This window comes from Hemibagrus wyckioides, linkage group LG06 (assembly GCF_019097595.1).
Source record: "Hemibagrus wyckioides isolate EC202008001 linkage group LG06, SWU_Hwy_1.0, whole genome shotgun sequence".
In the NCBI taxonomy this organism is placed as follows: domain Eukaryota; kingdom Metazoa; phylum Chordata; class Actinopteri; order Siluriformes; family Bagridae; genus Hemibagrus; species Hemibagrus wyckioides.
The window spans coordinates 16434851-16455599 of NC_080715.1; the positions used below are offsets into that span (position 1 = coordinate 16434851).

General features: G+C 38.6%; 1 protein-coding gene across 1 annotated transcript in view; it reads left to right on the forward strand.

The window, feature by feature from the left end:
* The window catches only part of chn1 (chimerin 1), a 39601-nt gene that overhangs the window by 215 nt on the left and 18637 nt on the right, over window positions 1-20749 (forward strand). Inside the window, exons 2-7 of the mRNA XM_058392695.1 lie at window positions 204-363; window positions 3832-3870; window positions 5038-5093; window positions 10179-10210; window positions 10295-10408; window positions 15748-16036. Of these exons, the coding sequence (XP_058248678.1) occupies window positions 345-363; window positions 3832-3870; window positions 5038-5093; window positions 10179-10210; window positions 10295-10408; window positions 15748-16036 (549 nt within the window). The 5' untranslated portion in view covers window positions 204-344. The remainder of the gene's footprint in view (window positions 1-203; window positions 364-3831; window positions 3871-5037; window positions 5094-10178; window positions 10211-10294; window positions 10409-15747; window positions 16037-20749) is intronic.

A 20749-nucleotide genomic window follows, 5' to 3' on the forward strand; every position in this document is an offset into this window, starting at 1 on the left:
GAGACACTGCTTTGAGGAAACACCAGAACCTAGAGAGTGGCGCTGAATTGATGGGGATAGATAAGGATCAGTGGGGTTCAAAGTTTAGCTCTGCATAGCCTGTGGAGGGGAAATATAAATAGATATAACATTGGCATCAAAGCAAGACATCGAGTCTAGCGAGGTAGTTTTAAATATTTATTTATTTATTTATTTTCTTACAGCCTGTTCGGTGAGGAAGCATTTCCTTTATGGAATATTTCTGAAGGAGAGAAAAAGAGAGAGAGAGAGAGAGAGAGAGAGAAGGAAGGAACTTGCCGCTGCAGTGCAGAGCTTTGTCCATTGGAATTAACAGCAGTAATAACATGGCTATCCTCGTTTTCGGTAAGTTACACCACCCGTTAGTGCTTTTATACTTAAATATTGTATGAAAAACTTAAGTATTAAGAGCATTATTTTTAACAAAACACAGCCAAGCCCTGTAGGGTGTGTGTATGGTCTTTGGCAGCGTGTCTCCGCTGTTGCTAATCAACAATAGACCAGCCATGTGAAGCTAACAGGCTCCTAATCACAACCAACAGGTTCAACTCGTTTTTAGCTTATAATACACTCTTTATACGTGTCATGCTTCTAGTTATTGTTTCCTGCAGGTGTTTTTGGAGTGTACGATCAGTCTGATGTAAATGGCCAAAAAAAGAGAAAGAAATGTTTTTAAAAAGCACAAAAGGTTCATTCAATTTCTTCGCCTAGGGACTTTGTCTCCAGTTCAGCTGTTTTGTTCAGCTTTCAAGAGGGAACAGCTGATGTTGTCATACTATCCTTGTCTTCAAGGGCTGGCTGAATAAATCTCATTTCTTTCTCGAAAGCACTCACTTAAGCTTGTGAGGACAAACTGCAATGTTTGAAGGACACAGTAATACAATAACGCATGAAACCTGACCACCACAGACACTTGTTGGCAGAATGACTAGTCATGGAGGGGAAGTGCTCTTCCCTGCAGCTCTTATCTCTGGATTAAGGGAGCAGCCATTTTCTGTCAATATTAAATGCTGAATCATAGGAGGAGCACAGTGATGGAGGGACACATCCTAATTTGGCATGAAACAGCGTCTCCACAACCGTGTCTGGAGCCACAGTGTCTTCCTTCCTCCTCTAGACTTAATGGACGTTTCTAAACGCAGGACCATCTTGTGCTTTTGTGCGATGTTCGAATGTTCGCCATGCAATATCTCTGAATATGATAGAGAGCTTCGATTCTACTACTACAAGTTCATTATAATATGTTCGAGCTGTTCTTTTGGCTCATACACGATTGTTTTTGTTTCTTTTTCTTTTTTTTTAAAGAAAGAGGATGAGAAAGAAATAGTTTGTTTGTCGCCGTTTCAATAATTAAAAACTATGTTGGAAGGATTCAGAACAGGTACTCCATCATTGTCAATTTTTGGAGAGTATGCATTTTGGATGTGTTGTGAATAAAAGACAGAGGAAATTGTCGCCTCTCAGGAAATTCCCTTTCTGTTCATGAGAGGAGAGAGAGACCTGTGGTGTAGTGAAGAAGGACCTTTGAGAGTCCTTGTGACATATTGTCTAAAACCTCTTTCCTCCGGAGATGCATTGTTCAGTGAACGATTACACTGTGAGGTTTTTCCCGCCTGAGGCCCTTCATTAAGCCTGTGAAGCACCAGCAGGTATCTTTATTAAACTCACAAACTGTTGAATGAGTATTGAACTAACCCCTGTTCCGGGCCCCCTTGTTAAACAGCTTCATGCTGCATTCAGTATTCTTCATTAGAAACAAACTGTGTAAAATGATTCACACTTCTCAAAACGGTTTTGCGATCATCGTTCCTGAACACAGTCATTATGATTACTGCCGCAGTTCTTGGTTATATGAAATACAAATATTAAAAACGGCAGCTATTTTTACTTATGAACTGCTGCAGTAATCATGAAGTCTCTTCTGTGTTTATCCCAGAGTTATTCCTAATATACTAGTACATCCTTTCAATACTTTTAGTACTGTTCATAGTATACAGATGTAAAATGGTAATGATTTATAATCCCACTATACGCCATCTTTCAACAGATGATGGGTTTCCTTTCGAGTCTGATTTCTTTCTTTTTGCCATCTCATGGACTTGCTCTAGGATGTAAAACATTTGTGTTATCCTGCTTTGTCGGTGTGTGTGTGTGTTGTTGGGTGTAAAACTAAAATGTAATTAAAATACAGTAAAGTAAGGTACTTTAAAACATAAAACTATACAGGAATTTAAATTAAGAATAAAAAAGATGGATTATAAATAAACAGAGTATACTGCAAAAGAATACACAAGAGTGCACATAAGTGAAATGCCTTAATTATTTGAATATATATATTGAGATGTATATATTGCACATAGTATAAAGTTGGAACGTCTACTGACTTGTATGTATTGCACATATTATAAGGTGACAAAGTGCACTGTAGTGCATGTAGCAGCAAAGAGTAGGTTTAGTGTTAAAGGTCCTTAAAAGTTGTAGAGGGATGGCCGATTAATTATTTATTTATTTATTTTCTCCGGTTCTGGGAGATTTAAAAAGTTTGTTGTCTACTGTTAAGTGACTAGATGTATGGTCTAATTCTTTAAAAGTGCATTCGTTATAAACTAATCATAAAAAGTCTGATGCTGGCAGTTCACGTTTCAGTTGAGCTTTCAAGCTGGTTTGTATGTTGAAGTTTAACTGGGAAAATTCTCTGTAAATCCTTTTATAAAGGGATTAATGAATGCCCTTTTCAGCCTGCTTATCACTGAGTTCAGTTTCTTTTAGACGTTCAGTGTGTCTTCGGTACACACTGATGATTAACAAAGCTGTTTAAATATATTGTATACTGTATATATATCGCATACCATCCTCTAATTGTTTTCCACACACATTAGCAGGACATTTCTTTGACGAGTAGCAAGCATTTAAATATTATTTTTTTTATTTATTTATTTTTTTGCATTGTTTTAATGTACAAAACCAAAGACTTGATTGATCTCTGTTGAAGCTGAAAAACAGTGCCTCCACCCTTTCCTCTTCTGATTCCTTAGTAGATGTTCCTTTCAGTTTGGTGAGGTTAAAAACAAACTTGTTCGCTAGAAACGTCAGTGCCTAGTGATCTCTTGGTGGTAAGATAAGGACATCGCCAACCCCAGGACTTCAAGATTTTTACCATGAGTTCTTCATCAGAAGTGCTTTTTATGCTTTTTTTAAAAGTTGGGAGCATGAAATTGTCCAAAATGTCTTGGTATGCTGAAGCATTAAGAGTTCCATTCACTGGAAATAAGGGGCTAAGCCTAAACCCCTGAAAAACATCACCTGAATTCAATGATTTAGTGGGGTGTCCCAAAACTTTTGGTAAAACTTTTTTTTTTTTTTTTTTTAAATTTGCTGGTTCTTGAACACTGATCATAGATGTATTTAGAGAAAATAAATAAATAAATAAAATGTTTTAAAAAAGAAAACCAGTGCAATATCCACTCCACTAGAGGGCGCACTTTCGTAACTAATGAACACTAATGGAAGGACTGTTTTGTGGCCCTGCACTTATTTGGGATAAAAATTATTTTTTATTCTGAAACTAAATTCTACTTTACTTAGTAAAAAATAAAAATTATTGTCTATTATAGAAATGTCTTCTTTATATATATATATATATATATATATATATATATATATATATATATATATATATATATATATATATTAGATAGATAGATAGATAGATAGATAGATAGATAGATAGATAGATCACTCTGCTTGGGTTATCTTAGCTGACGTATTAAATCTCACCGTTCTCTAACATTGCTGTGAATTTCTCTCTGACAGATAACGATGAATATAGACCACCAGTGTGGAAGTCTTACTGTGAGTAAAGATTTTTTCTTTATATGCGCATGTTCACCTCACTGCTGAACAATAATGTCTTTTTGCAGGTTAAGTTGATATTGATACTAAAGCAGAGGCTGTTTTAGGGCAGAATTAGTGACTACCGATGACAGATATGCAGCACACACACTTTATTTCTATTTTTTAGTTATAACTGTCCATAAACATTGAAGTCAAGCTCATACATAAATACAGCAATCAGGCATAACATTATGAACACTGACAGGTGAAGTGAATAACACTGATGATCTCCTCATCATGGCACCTGTTAGTGGGTGGGATATATTAGGCAGCAAGTGAACATTTTGTCCTCAACGTTGATGTGTTAGAAGCAGGAAAAATGGACAAGCGTAAGGATTTGAGCGAGTTTGATGAAGGGCCAAATTGTGATGGCTAGACGACTGGATCAGAGCATCTCCAAAACTGCAGCTCTTGTGGGGTGTTCCCGGTCTGCAGTGGTCAGTATCTATCAAAAGTGGTCAAGGGAAGGAACAGTGGTGAACCGGCAACAGGGTCATGGGCGGCCAAGGCTCATTGATGCACGTGGGGAGTGAAGGCTGGAGCGTGTGATCCGATCCAACAGACGAGCTACTGTTGCTCAAATTGCTGAAGAAGTTAATGCTGGTTCTGACAGAAAGGTGTCAGAATACACAGTGCATGACAGGTCAGAGCTGATTTGCCACCAAATGGGGGCCAACACAATATTAGGTCATAATGTTATGCCTGATTTGTGTATGACTATATACACATAGAAGACATCATGGACCAATTTTCAGCCTAAAAGACATAATTAATGCTATTATGTTTTACATCCAAGTGACCTTTTCCAGATTCACAATTAAAAAAAGTATTATTTGTTTAAGTGCCACAACACTGAATGTTCAGACAAATATTGACATCAGCAATGTTTTCTGCTCGGTTTAGTATATTTCAATGTAGAAAATGTTACATTTCATTACTTTTAACCACATCTTTGCTTTATAGCATATCTTTATAGATGTATAAGACTTTTGTCAAACGGTGCTCATATATTTATTAACACCACAGGGAATAATAATGGAAAAAAATTTGTATTACTTCCATACAAACTGAAACGCAAAGCTGATAAAATTGCTGTATTGTCTGTGCTTTGTGTTGTTGTTTTAGTGTATCAGCTCCAGCAGGAGGCGCCACACCCTCGGCGAGTCACATGCACGTGTGAGGTAAAAGATAAACCAGCACAGATTTCAAACATACATATTAATATGTCATTATTTTCTTTAAAACAAACAAAAAAAACATTTTGTTCTCTCCACATCCTGACACGTTCATATTCACGACTTTCTTCCACGCTTGTCCAGAGACGCTTCATTACCCCTGACGAGCGGTGCTATTTTTAATTTCATTACATTTGATTAAACCATTTCCAATCCGTGCGATTATTCAGAAGTAGGCCAGCGCTTGCTATCGGATTACTCATTCTCTTTTTAATTGCGTGAAAGTCTAGCCTGTTTTTCCCCCCAAGTTTAGCTACAATATAAACACTGTGTTACTGGAAATATCGCTCATACTGTGTTTCACACAGAACGCAGACTCGCTCCCCGTTCCCATCCATCCAGCAGAAGCAGATTAGTCGTGCGGATAGGAGTGTTAATTAGAGGAAGAGAGGGTAATGCTTTTGAATTATTCATCTGTATTATCATTATAGTGTCTGAGAGCGTCTGTAGGCTGGATTAGATAGCTGGAAGTGCCGCAGTTGGTAATGGGTTTAGAGAGAGAAGTTGTACTAGTGGATGGTCATTATCAGGTACGGTTCATACCAGAACATGTCATCATTTATATGTTTCTATTCACTCACAGGTGTAAATATTGTACATAATCTTCAACGTGAGGTACTTATTAAAGAGCTGAAATCAAGCAGTCAAATATTATGCTCCTCGCACTTAATACTTGTGCTGCCTCTGATATGTATAATTTACTGCCTGTTATAGCTTTTATTTAAGCCCGTCCTCGCTGATAATGTGAAGTAAACAGAAAACGGATACCCAGGTAAATAAATAAGCCACAGTATTGATCTGTGAGATTTTCACGAAAGAAAAGACGGTCCAAAACAAAAGGCGAGACTGAGCTGCTGAGTGATGGGCTCGCCTCTTATTATTGTAATTCAGCTACTGTCTCTCTCACTCTTTCTCTCTCTCTCACTCACACACACAGCACCCAGGTCTCCATCTCAGCAGTACGGCTACACAATTATTCATGGATTAACATACAGGGAAGTTGATGTGAACCGTGTCTTCAAGTCTTTGCGTGTTTCTTCTTTCAGAGGTCATTAAGTTTTCATTCTGGGACTTTTATTATTTTTTTTTTTTTTTTTGCTGTAGGCTCATACATCAAAGCCAGCAATTGAAAAGCACATTTCCCCTGGGCAGAGGCATTGTGTGTATGTGGCAAGAGATTTAACCCTGTGCAGTCCCCACAAACAGAGTCCCAAAAACCCTGATTTACATCTCTTTCAGAATATGCTAATACGTCTCCAGTTTCCCCGAGCAAACCCTCGACAGGAGCCGAGCACCCTCACACAATGTTTTCAAAGCATTACACATCATCCAGTGTCTCTGCCGCATCTCTCAAATGGGTTATTATGCAAACATTTGCAGAGGCACTCTTTAAGGCTACTAAAGCAATATTTGCTGTCAATTTTAGAGGAATTGGCTGCTATTACTGTTGTATTTATTTTCATTACTGTATCCAGTGACTGAGCCCCATTTGTCACGCATGATCTGCCCTGTGGATCTGCATATGTTTAACAGTACCAGCCTAAAAGACTCGCTAAACAGATCCCGGGAACTCATTGGATGGGGGGTGGCTGGCATTTGAGTTGTTGGGTGAGGAGAAGAATGGCACCATGCTGATGCTTCTTGCTGGAATGGAAAATGTTTTAAATCTATTTGAAACTACAACGTTTTTAATCGTAAACATTTTATCAGTATAACAAAAGGATAAATTGCAGTGGAGCAAATAGATGTGTGTTCTCCCGAAACTGCTGTTAGTTGTAGAATATGGAGAAAGAACAATGGTTCTCCAAGAGAGGTCTGTGAGAGGTGTGTTTTTTTTCACGAGTACCAAATATTTTATTTATTATGGGAATCTTGTATTTATTAGTCTATTTGTCTGGTTACTGGAATTGAATGAACGTGAATAAAAATCTTCTGGATTCAGTAAGTAGCCAAAATATTCACGTGAACACATTTGAATCTATGATGACAGCTACCTGAAATTATCTTTACAGTTAAAGGGATTCCTGGTGCCAAAATGTTTGTGCACCCCTCAGTGCACAATAAGGGACAGTCCAAAACTAAGATAATTAAATCATCTCGATGTCAGGCTCTGCAGCCCCTGGAAGTCCCTGTGTAGATCGAGCACGACTGCTCTTTTCTGTGTTTCTCAGTACGAGTGGCTCTGCTGCCTGGGATTATCATTTGTCCAAATCCTTAAGTACTTAAGTTGACTTGATTATGAGGTCTAATTAGCGCTGATGTCCGTGATGTCTGGGCAGCTTCTTTGTAATCTCACTCTCTACAGCTGAAGGCAAGGTGGAAGGCTACAGGCTTGAGTCGATCCTGATTGGATTGTTTCTTCATATTAGTGCGGAGTTACATCCATTCGTCTGTTTCTATTACGATGCGTAACCACATAGAAATGCAGTGATAAGTGGGCAGGCATATTTTGATCTCAGAAAAGTGTTGACGGATGTGTTGAAACTGAAGGATGACAAGAAAAAGGACTGAGACTAGTACATTCAGTACGTTTATAGCATTGCTCCTCAGTGTGTACTTCACTCTGATAAACCTGATTCAACTCAGGAAGTGTTTGTTAATATGCTAATGCACTGAATTAAGTCTGTGTTTGAAGTGTGTGTGTGTGTGAGAGAGAGAGAGAGAGAGAGAGAGAGAGAGAACACGCTAGGTCCTAAATTTGATTTTCTAAGCACTATCCAGTGACCTATAATCTATAGGATCTCTAATTTACTACTGTTTACACTGAGCTGGTGGTTTATCCCCACAACACAGGAAACAGAGCTCTAGTTAGAATGTGCTGACATGAGCGCATTGTGCATTTTCCCTGCTGTTATACAGTCGGGTCCATAACTATTAGGACAGTGGCACAATTTTCCCTAATGTCGCCTCTGCACACTACCATACCAGATTTTTCTTATGCAGCAATCAAGATGTGGTTGAAGTCTAGACTTTCAGCTTGTCCATGAAATCCAGACTTCAGCCAATCACTGAGTGCAAAGGATTTAATAATTATAATTGTTATATTTAATAAGAATAATTTAGTTCATTCTTATATTTATCATTCTGTTAGTTTGTTCAGTTACTTTTGAGTCTGAGATGTAAGTGCAAAATGGCTGTAATTCCTATTAATGCCATTTGAAATAAAGCCTCCTTGAATTAAAGCTGAAAGTCAACATTCCAGTCATATATAGAATGCTTCATTTTAAATCCATTGTGCTTGTGTACATTCCAGAAAGTCACTGTCCAAACACTTATGGACTCGACTGTGAGCATCAGTCTGCATTTGTCTGGTTTATTATACTGTGGATGATAGAGGAAGTGTGTAAGGCTCGTTGTGCTGTGCAGCTGAGATTAGGTTTTGAACAGATAGAACATCAGCATTGCAGCACATCAGGCTCCGCTGTTCCGGGACGGTCTGTCCTTGTGATGTAATCCAGTGGGTTTGTTCATTTTTAATCAGCGCTATGGGCAGTGGCTGTGCTGAGCTCATCACATGGTCCACTAAGCATTGGGGTTAGCACCGCACTGCCTTTGTACTGTACCACCAGCACACAAAGGTTAAATCAGATTACAATCTGTTTGTGGAGATGCAGGATGATTTGTTTATTCATAATGTCTTTCCTGGTTTTATCTAATAGCAACGGCAGATTCCGCTCTCCCCTTGAGTGAGTCATCACTGTCTGACCCATTTTAATGAAACCTTCAGGCTTGACTTCTCCTCCATTCCTCTGTGTATAGAGCAGATTTTCATTCACACACGCGGTCTGTTCTTCGAGCAATTTCCTTTCGCTTCCATACAGTTCTATCCGTGTCTGATTATACCTTTTATCTTTATGATGATTCAGTGGCATAATTCTTAACATTTAGTTTGTTCTGCGTTTCAGAAACACCAACGATTGCGTCATGTAGTGAAACCTACGTGTACAAGTTTGTGACATTGACTTTTCCTTTTAGATTTTTCCAGAATGCATGTCTGCTAGCCCACAAACAGAAACACACACACATTCTCAATTCTGCCACTGCATTACCATCTGTATTCCTGCCCACATAGTTTCATCCTGTTTCTTCTTGACGCTTTCTTAAGCATTTGTGATTCTCTCATTAACTCCCCTCCTCCTTCTTATTTTCCCTATAATAAAGGACAGAATTGGGCAATCCCAGGCTCATTTATTTCAGTGACATGTTGTCTCGTCTCTTCAGTATATTACACACAGCTTTCCCCTGCTCTGTGGATTTCATTATATGAAGCTGAACAGGTTATGCTATTGAACACACACACACATACACACACACAGTTTATAGATTACGTGCAGCTCATGGTTTGGTCTGAATGAATTGATACTGTGTCTACAATTTTTGAAACTTTTGTTTAGCTAAATTTCCCTGGAGTACTGTAAAGCTGTCACATAAAATATCACCATTTCTGTACTTCCTATCGTTTTTTTTTTTTACACTATTGCTTTTCCACTGCTGTATAAGACAAGCTGAATGTCTGCGTCGTCGTAGAGAGGGAAGGCCGAGCGTGACGCGAAGACAGAAATGGAAGTTGATGCGTCTGCAAACAAGCCAATATCATCGTAATCTGCATGAGCTCCATTTTCGTATCTTTTCCCATGATTGCTGTCTCACAGTCGTCTCAAGGTTAAACAGCTGGGCGTGCTGTTTGTGGGTTTATTATGCTAATATGTGATTGTAATAACCCATTTTCAACAGATCCCTGCACTGTGGATACCCATCATACATTATAAATCATCCCGCAGTGATGTCCTGGTGCTTTGCAGCTATAGCTTATACTGTGTACTAAAGTCATTTGTTTCTTCTAAACATTTCTGTTTCTGAAGTTTGACAGAATCAGGGAACCTCCTTCTGCGCCAATAATTTTGTTATGCGTGCAGAATCCTTGCAAAAAGAAACCCAATATATAATATACATAGTGGCAGATAATTTGGGTATGTAAACAGCCCTTGAGAAAGAATATTTATCCCTGACTTATTTCTTCTTGTCTCGCAGGTTGAAAACAGGCCAAAATACTACGGTCGAGAGTGAGTACCTTTTTTTTTTTTTTGTAGTTTTGATATCAGTGTGTCATCATTAGACATGGTTATGGATGCATGCTTTTCGCTCAGGTACCACGGCATGATCTCCAGAGAGGAAGCGGATCAGCTGCTGAGTGTGGCAGAAGGAAGTTACCTCATCAGAGAGAGCCAGAGACAACCTGGCACTTACACCCTAGCCTTACGGTGTGTGAATTTTTTTTTTTTTTTTTTTTTTCCCCCCACTTTCAATATGTTCTTTATTTATACCATTCATGTTCATTCCTCTTCCTCATTCTTTGCTTTTCTCACCTCTTTCTCCTCTTTTCATTTCATTAACTTCCTCCTGAATAATCTAAACCTATTTAAAGCTTCCTGGCTGCAATCCTTCGGGGAAAGTGTTCCTGCAATCCCAGCCAGCTAATTCTGTCCTGTGTACTATGTTAAATTTAGCTGATGTGGATGACCTTTCTTTAATCATTAGCACACATCAGATCTCCGGATGCTGCTATGCCTTAGGTTCCACATTCTCAACCATAATATTGTGACAAAAGGATTCATGCCTGCAGTCTTAAAGCCCTGTTATTTTTTTATAATTAGCCTCTTGTGGTAAACTGCACATGAGATAACATTATTGTTTTTCCTTTTTTATATATATATATATATATATATAAAATTTTGAATGTTTTTCTCCTCCATATTTTCTATCAATGTTTGGTAAATATGACCTCAAGCCTACCACAGTACCAGTCAGAATCAGACATCTGCTTTAAAAACCCAAGCATCAGCAACACTGCAACTCATTATAATTTTTAGCATTTAAATACACTATTTAAGCATAGTATTTTGCATGACAGTGGTCTGTTCCCTAGTGGTCCAGCAGCAGGATACTGTGCTCTCAATGCCACGGCCCCAGCAGGGAACCAACACAGCCACTGAGGGGTTAACTCTCAGTACCAATTCCAAGCCCAGATAAATTATGAGGTTTGGATCAGGAAAGGGTCTCCGGTGTAAAACCAGTGCCAAATCAACATATCCAGATCAAATTCTCCGCTGAAGTGACCCCGAACAGTGAGCAGACGAAGAACAACATTTTGCGTGACAGTGATGTGACAGTATTTAGTTTTTCCTACATGATTTTTTAATAGTGAAAGAATGAGAACTTGCAGCTGTGTGTGAGTGGCTGTGTTAGACATAATTATGATCTAGCTAATGCGTCCATATGTACCATAAGTACCAGAAATTCTATTATATCCAGAAGTTTATGGAGTTAATCTGATTTTGCCAAGCATCAGGATAACTCATGCCTGTAATTTGTTCACTAATCACTCTCTAATACAGTGCTGCTTGAAAGTATGAAATCATTAAAGATGAAAGTCCAAACGCTTTAGAGATTTTAGATTAGATTAGAGTTTTACAACCTTTTTCCAGTGTGATGAGCAAAAACTCTTTTTCTCTTTTTAGATCTATCTATCTATCTATCTATCTATCTATCTATCTATCTATCTATCTATCTATCTATCTATCTATCCATCCATCCATCTCTCTATCCTTCATCTATCTATCTTTCTATCCATTCGTCTGTCCGTCTATCTAGATATGTCTATCCATCCATCAATCTCACTGTCTGTCTGTCTGTCTGTCTATCTATCTCTTTATCCATACATCTATTCATCTATCTAACTCTCTATCCATACATCTCTCTATCATCCATCTATCTATCTCCCTATTATCCATCTATCTATCTATCCATCCATCCATCCATCCATCCATCCATCCATACATCTACCCATTTCTCTGTCATCTATCTATTTATTTTGTAAGCACTTGTGTAAGTCTATCTGAATAAGGGTAAATACCATAAATGCTTTCAGTAGCTTCTTCTCCTGCTACCTTATACCCGATACACTATTGTGATGCTTACATGCAATAAACACAGCAAAACATCATGTAAAAAAAAAAAAATGAAGGATTTTATTTGACTCACCCTCATGTATCTCTTGAAGCCACAGTCGGTAAATGCTTATTTAATGGCATCTATAGTACCACATTTTAGTTTAACATTAGAAATCAGCTTTCAGCTTCATTGTGTTGTGCAGTGTGCAGTGACGGGTGTGTTGTGGAGATGTGAGGCACTTCTTTACATGCAGGAATATGTTTGACTGAATTGTTATTAGTAAACGTATGATCCAAGGTCGTCATCATCTTCATCATCATTCTAATATTTCCAGCACTCTTATTCTGTCTGAGATTTGCATGCCAAATAAAGAGGATTATCTTCTCTTTTTTTTTTTAAACTGGAGCTGATAGATCATCAAAGTGTTGGCTCAGATTTCTCAGCCTCTGGTTACAGATGAAGTCTCTATAATGAAAGGGTTACAGTTGTCCAGTTTGACATTAACAGGATTAGGCAAAGGGTCTGCTTAATAACAGCTTCAGCCCCTTAATTTGCTCTGTGAACACTCAGTGTGTGCTGCTGTGTGTGGTTTTATGTGTGTGCTACTGTGTGTGTATCTGTGTGTTATTGTGTGCTACCTTATGTTATTGTGTGCTACTGTGTGTGTATCTGTGTGTTATTGTGTGCTACTGTGTGTGTATCTGTGTGTTATGGTGTGCTACTGTGTGTTACTGTGTGCTGCTTTGTGTTATTGTGTGCTACTGTGTGTATCTGTGTGTTATTGTGTGCTACTGTGTGCTACCTTATGTTATTGTGTGCTACTGTGTGTGTATCTGTGTGTTATTGTGTGCTACTGTGTGTGTTTCTGTGTGTTATTGTGTGCTACCCTGTGTTACTGTATGCTGCTTTGTGTTATTGTGTGTTACTGTATGTGTTACTGTGCATGTGCTGCTGTGTGTTACTTTGTGTGTTTCTGGGTGCTACTGTATGTGTTGTGTGTGCTGCTGTGTGTGTTTCTGTGTGCTATTGTGTGTGCTGCTGTGTGTTTATCTGTGTGTGTTTCTGTGTGCTACTGTATGTGTTATTGTGTGTGCTGCTGTGTGTGTTTCTGTGTGTTATTGTGTGCTACTGTGTGTGTTTCTGTGTGCTATTGTGTGTGCTGCTGTGTGTTTATCTGTGTATGTATCTGTGTGTTTCTTTGTGTTACTGTGTGTGTTTCTGTGTGCTATTGTGTGTGCTGCTGTGTGTTTATCTGTGTGTGTATCTGTGTGCTACTGTATGTGTTATTGTGTGTTTCTGTGTGCTATTGTGTGTGCTGCTGTGTGTTTATCTGTGTGTGTATCTGTGTGTGTTTCTTTGTGTTACTGTATGTGTTACTGTGTGTGTGCTGCTGTGTATGTATCTGTGTGCTTCTTTGTGTTACTGTGTGTGTTTCTTTGTGTTACTGTGTGTTTTTCTATCTGTTTGTGTGTTTCTGTGTCTTCCTGTGTGTTTTTTGTGTTTGTATTTATGGCTGTGTGTGTGATTTCTGTGTATGTTTCTGTTTGTCTGCGTTAAAGGAGGGCCAGCCAGATTAGTTCTCTGTATTATTGCTATTGTAAATAAACGTGATAGTGAGATATTACATGCAAAATTGATTTGCACCAGAAACCAGTACCAGAACACTTTCAGTTATTACTGAAAAGAAGAAAGAAAATGTAGCAGAAAGCCTGTCTGTCCCCAGAGGACCCGGGGCACAACCCGGGGGATAACCTGGCTCTAACCTATCATAGAAAAGCTTAAAAAAAAACATTAAGCATTTTGTATTGAATTTTTCTGAAGGGACAAAACATACAAAAATATTCCTGAAAAATCTAAACATATGCTAAAGCTTTAATACGTTTTATCAACATGTTATAGCATTAGATCCTAATCAGTTGATTGCATTAGCTTTTGTACATCTGTGGAGATAATGGCGTATCGCTTTTCTCCACATAGGAAGCCGGAAACAAGATCTAGCTCCAAACTATTTTGACAGAAGTCCCTGCAGTCCTTTATTTCTGTGTGCGTCAGATATCCCTCTCACTGGGACTATAACCGAACTCGCACAGGAAACACAGCCAGTAACCAGAAACAGTCACATCAATTAAGATCACTGGAAACTGTATTACACAGTGCTTTGTTATAACGTAAAATTAGTACACAATAACACATACATGTATGTGTAAAACTCCAATTATTGTGTCTTGGGCTGAATCCAGCGTCACAGTGATATTGTGTCATTGTTATTATCAGTAATGTAACATGATGTGAACTTACAGCTTTTCCTAATAGGCTTCCACTAGAAATGTTTGCTGCTAAATTGTTGTATTATTTTTGTATAATACTATCTGCATTTTTCTAGAATATAGATACGAAGCTTATGCAAACTGTATGGCATCTATAAGAATCTGTATTCTTATAGAATATAGATAATACTATATACAGTGGAACCTTGGCATACGAATGCCCTCCCTTACAAATTTTCGCCTTAAGAATTGAAATTTTGCAAGAAATATGCATCAGCATACAAAAATATTTCAGCATACGAACAAAGCATTGTTGACAGACTGGTAGCGTGGGTGGCATGTTCTATTTTTAGCCCAAGCTTGGTGGCACGACTTCCTGTGAGGACCCTTGACATGGAATGCTTGACTAGGGTCAGCTCTTTGTAAGCAGCCATGCAGTTTACATACGCTTTCGGCTGCTCCCCTCCCATTTTTATCCGGGCTTGGGACCGGCACTGCATCCAGTGGCTGGGGTTTAGGCATATATATATATATATATATATATATATATATATATATTTATTTTGTGATGGCTGTACGGGCATAGTTTAATATTCTGGAGCATGCAGCATTTAAGTTGCATTTGTAGTTGTAGTAGTGTATTTTAATTAACAGAGTATAAAAAATATAGAGGTTATTAACTTGTTGTAACATGTTAACTAACTGTTCTAATTTATTCTGTCACTCTAGCGATGAGTATACTCTTGACTTTGCCTCATCAATATTTAATTACCTGATCATTTTCACATAATGACATTGACTGCATGGTAAACTTGGCTGATGTATAATTTATCTTTAAGGAAGTTACTGCTCTGCCCTTCTACTAATATCACTGTGCTGAGAGAAGATACCTTTAACTTCAGTAGATGTTAAGATCAATTACTACTAGAGAATGAAAAAGGAATCAAAGCTTTGCATCATGGGTGAAGTCTCTCATGTGTGTTGTGGCTCAGTTATGTTTGGCTGTTGTGTGTTGCTGAAAAGCTGATCCTAATCTACTTATTGATCTAAGAACCAACTCCTTCATGGCCACTAAGTGATTTAGTTCTGAAAGATGATCAGGCTAGCGTGGAGGGGTGTGTGTGTGTGTATTAGTGAAAGCTGAGGACAGTTAAGGATTCTTTCTTTCCCCATCAGATCCTCTCACAGCTGTAGTATAAAGCTCTCAGGTTCACTAACTGGTCATATTTCTAGCGGTCAGTGACCGTTCGGCTAGACATCATTTCCCCATTGCCATTATTCTCTCATTTTACACCTGATCATTAGCTCTCTTCCTCTCATATTGGTTTTTCCACCAGCACTTATTTTTTTCCCTCCCTTTCTTTTCCATCTCCCTCAATCAGCTTCGGGAACCAGACCCGCAACTTCCGCCTCTATTACGATGGCAAGCACTTTGTGGGAGAGAAACGGTTCGAGTCAATCCACGACTTGGTCACAGATGGCCTGATCACACTTTACATCGAGACCAAAGCAGCTGAGTACATCTCTAAGATGACTATTAACCCCATTTATGAGCACGTGGGATACACCACGCTGAATCGTGAGCCAGCACTGAAGAAACCTGCACCCGTCAGCATAGACACACCTGACTGCAAGGAGCCACCTGGCGAGGAAAGCGGCCTGGAAGAGAGGGTAAGTCTCTCTCATCTATACTGTATGGATTTTAGTGAAGACAATTACTCTACTGTATTTAAAAAGAACATGGGGATTTTTTTTAACATGTGATTTCTTTGAGTGATAGAGAGCACCTGTTCCTGTTTTTTTTCCTCTTGTGTCACTCAAGGCTTTCAAGAAAGTGATTGCATTACACATATCTGTGGCAATGAAGTGTGAACAAAGCATGAATAAATCTGAAACTCATTTCCTAGCCTAACTGACTATCAAAAAAGTGATAGCTGACATAACAAAACGCATACTGTGAATATCTGAATATTGCAGAGTTTGCTGGATTGTGCGTTTCCTAGTGGCACTGACAGCTGATTTATCCCCCTGTAGCAGAGATCTTCCATTTAACCTTCATCATCAGTCAGCTCCACAATGTCTCTGAGTACTAAAGTACTGCAATACAGTTAATGTGTCATTCTCTCAGGGGGAATAAACAACGTTGAAGCAATTCTAACTTTCCGATTCGGTTGCACAGTAAACATAATTGTCCATCACGATATTGGCCTTTTCAAGCTGTTAACGCAGATGAGCCCTCAAACAAACAACTAGTGTTTTGTTGTGTACTCTGACCGCTTTGTCCATCCTCAGTTGTTACTAATGAGCACTTGTGTGGGTGTTTTGATGAGTCACAACATTCACACAGTCCCAGAAAACTGCAAAAACAATCCAACCGATCTGCGATCATAAGCATTTGTTATAAAAATTACATTTTTGCTCAGAAAATGATCCCTTTTCATGAGGTAGTAATACGTTAGAGCTTCCTTCATTAAAAGGGTTGTGTGAAGATGCTGATGTACAGTGCTCATGTTTAGTATTTACTGTGCAGATGTGATTATTATGTCATTATGCTAATGGTCTTGTGCACTACACTTCTCTTCAAATCGAATGAATTATTTGCCTGGAAACGTCATTTATCAGCAGGACGTCGGCGAGGCTTTGTCTCACTGTTGTCTTGCATTGCTGACACATTCAGCTCGGGGCTTATGAGCCGTGTAGACGTCCGCAGGAGTATGGAATTGTTTACATGTTTTAGTCTGGGTTTCTGTATCAACGTTTCGCTGTGACACACACGCCGTGAGCCGTCCCTGCTTAGAGAAATGGCATGGTGTGTTTACATCTGTCGTGTGAGTGTGTTTCCCATAAGCCGCTTCCTCAGATCCGCTTTTGTGCCAGACGACGACTGTGACGTTTCCCCACACTTGTCCGTGACTCAACTGTTGACTCTGGAAAATTTCTTCTAATGAAAGGGAAAACTCCATTTGACTCAATTGTATTCATTCTTCCACAGTATCAAGAAACATTTTCTGGCATGGAAAACAATGAGTAGGTTTACTGTAAGTGTAAAACAAATTAGAACTCGCAACCTTGTGCTTGCCGCACTCTCATATGGTGCTAATGTAATGCTACGTTCAAGTCATGTCAGAAAGATCGTAATTACGAGTTGGATGCTCATGAACACCAACACAAAGTCGTAGTTACGAGTGGGATTTTCTTTTAGTTCTGATATTTCTATCTGGCAGTGTATACATGGTTAGTATACACGGTGGAATCAGTTCATTCAGCTTCTGGAGCTAAAGGTAAATCTGTTGAAAATGACTGTTAAGTCGTCTCAGAAGCTGAGCTTCAGTTATGTGTTTGTTTTCTGCAGCAAGTTACAAGCCCTGTACAATTAGATAGAATACGTAATGCTTGTATGTACCATATATGCTGTAAGCTTTAATATGTAAGTTTACAGCAGCTTCATAAATTAATTAAAAAAATAAAAACACCTCCACCCCTCTCATTGGGCCATGCTGATTGGTTTGAGCTCATCACGATCGGAGAAAAGCTGTGAGACGGGACAGTTGCAGCTGCATCACCCCGGACAGCACACAATCGGCTCAGCAACACAATTAAGCAGCTTGCTAAAGAGCAAATTATCCCTGTTTTAAACATGCACTAATTACACACAGTCATCATTCGAACTCTTAGCCTGAATTATTAGGGGAGGTTGAGAATCTAATCGTGAGAAGGGAAGTTTCTCCAGCTACAATGCCGTAATTACTGTTTTGCCTTTTGCAACGTTAGACTCTGAGCCGTTTCCTTCATCTCGCCAAACGCATTTAAGAAAGATGCTGCCTTTCTTTTGTGATGTTAATGATTTTAATTCATACAAAGACCTGTCTCTTAGAAGCAACAAAAACTCAGGTACAGGAAGGGACACAGCAGATAGAAATGTCTGTGTGTCTGGTATAAAGAAAGTTAATAAGAATGTATTACATGATGTGCTGACTGTGCGCCGGGTCCTGGACGGCTGTGTAGATTGCTTTGTGTCTCTGTAGGTTTGTTTTTAATAAAGAGGTGTTATCACATGAGCAGGAAGTCAGAGTGTCTCGGCCTTGTCTTGGTAACATGAGCCGTGTGATGTTTGGATTATTATTGCACTTATTGGGCCAGATATTGGCAAACAAATTTCTATGGATTTATTTATTTTTTTTTTTTGCCCAATGTTTTGTCTTCTATCTACTTGCACAAAGCATTGTTTCCCTGAAATGTACATTTAAATATAACTCTACTAGCGTATGCCACTCTATACACGTCAGCTGAGGAGAAATAAATTACTTTTAATAATTTGCTGTTTTTGTGAATCAGGATAGTGATTTGAAGGTTGTGAGTTTGAACCCCGAGATCACCAAACTGTCACTGTTGAGTCCTTGAGCAAGGTCTGTAAGCTTGCGCCGCTCAGCGATAACTGTACCGCGCTGTAGATAAACTGTAGATGTCTGCCAAGTCAAGAAATGGAAATTCTCCTTCACTAAAAGTGTGGCCAAGGAATAAAAAATAAACAGCCAGATTCCAATAACATATATTAAGAAATAGTGTAACGCCAGAACTCACAGCTAAAGATTTGTTGACTGTAGGAACATGATGTGCTTCATCAGAGACATGATCAGGAGCGGATTTTGGATGCACAGAGCTGTCCCTTTCCCGGCAATTTGGGTCCTTGCTAACGTTCTTTACTCTTTCTTAATATATTTAATTAACTAGTCATAGTCTGGGGTTGAATTAGATTTCCTACAGCCCAGGACATCACAGCTTTCCCTTTCTCTTCGGGTTAAAATTTGTCATATATTTAATATGTAAATAATACTAGGCAATACAGGGTTTATTTAACAACATGGTTACATGATAACACTTTTCCTTTTCACTTCATCAGCATGGGTTCATACAAGCTGCTTGAAACCTTAAACAGACATTTTTATCTAGTGATGCTTAATAAGCGCTTAAATGATGAAAAATAAAATAAAATCAATCCAAAATTATATAAAAAAAATTGGGTGTCGTTTTGACAGAACACAAATACAATCCTTTCACTCAAAATATGCCACAGTGCTGCAGCCCTTCCTCTTCCTCCTACTATTCTCTCACTCATTTTGACAGACAGCTGCAGTAACTCATCTGGAGGATACTGACACTGGTGAAGATGTAGCAATGCCTGGGAAATGCTCACTTCATCCAGCGTGGCTGGAAAAGGTGTCAAAAATATTGGCTTCTGGAAGATGAGTTCCCAATGTAAAATTTATTATTATTATTATAAAAAAGAAGAAATAATGAACCTGTTTGAATGACGATTCTTGTACCGTCCTTGAAAGTCCTTGAGTTTCATTATAAAGTATCAGTACTGATAGATGCCCGAGTCTGTATATAAGCAAACCCGTATTCTTTAGAGAAGAGATTAAACGAGAATTAGTGAGAAATGTGAGAAATAGCTGCCTTACGAAATATTCTACAGAAACAACAAAGCTTGTTGAATCACTGTTCTGTTACATGACAAGTACTTTTTTTCTTCTGCACAATAAACCCCACTGTGGCACGAATGACATTTTCTTCATCCTTTTATAGAAACGTTGCCTCGATGTCAATTGCTTTGTATGTCTCTGATTTTTTTTTTTCTTCTTTTCCCCCTTTTCAGCTCATAGACGTAAGACTCATTAGCAGACACAGTGTCTAGTCATGTGTTCATCTACGCACTAGCTTATAAAAAGCACATTTTCCCAGACGTGCAGTAGTCCCAGGGAAAAAAGGAAAGATGTTTTTCAGTTTAAATCAGGTCAGGATAAATCAGTTGATGCAGTATGAATGCTTTTTTTTGTGAGAGCTTCCTGAATACTCTGTTTCAACATTAACAGACTCTTTGCTTCCAGAGATTTTCACTGAATTGATTGTCCTCGCTGAGCATTGTTCATGTGCCTGAGCCTCCAAGCTTGTGGCTTTGCTTTGCCTTGTGAGCCGTGATCATTTTAATCATGGAGCTTACATTCAGGCTATCTTAGTTTCAGCTGGTTAAAGGGCTATCTTATTTATTTCTATTGGCCCAATTGTACTGCATATTAGACCTTTATTATGCAGTAAGCATAATTGAAGTTTTTCCTTAAATTTCATATTTTTTTTAAAAAAATAGAATGTCATTTATTAGACATTCTAGTCATTAAAGTGGCTTTGCAGTGACTGATATTGCATTAGAGACATATGAGCAGCTTTTTATTTATTTATTTTCCTGCCAGAAGGAGAAAACTGACACGGAGAACTCAGCATGCCATTCAGCCATCATGATGTTGTTGTTGTTGTTGTTGTTGCTCTATCATTTGGGGACATTTATTTTGGACAGAGAACAGAGTCTGATGGTCACAGTTGATAAAG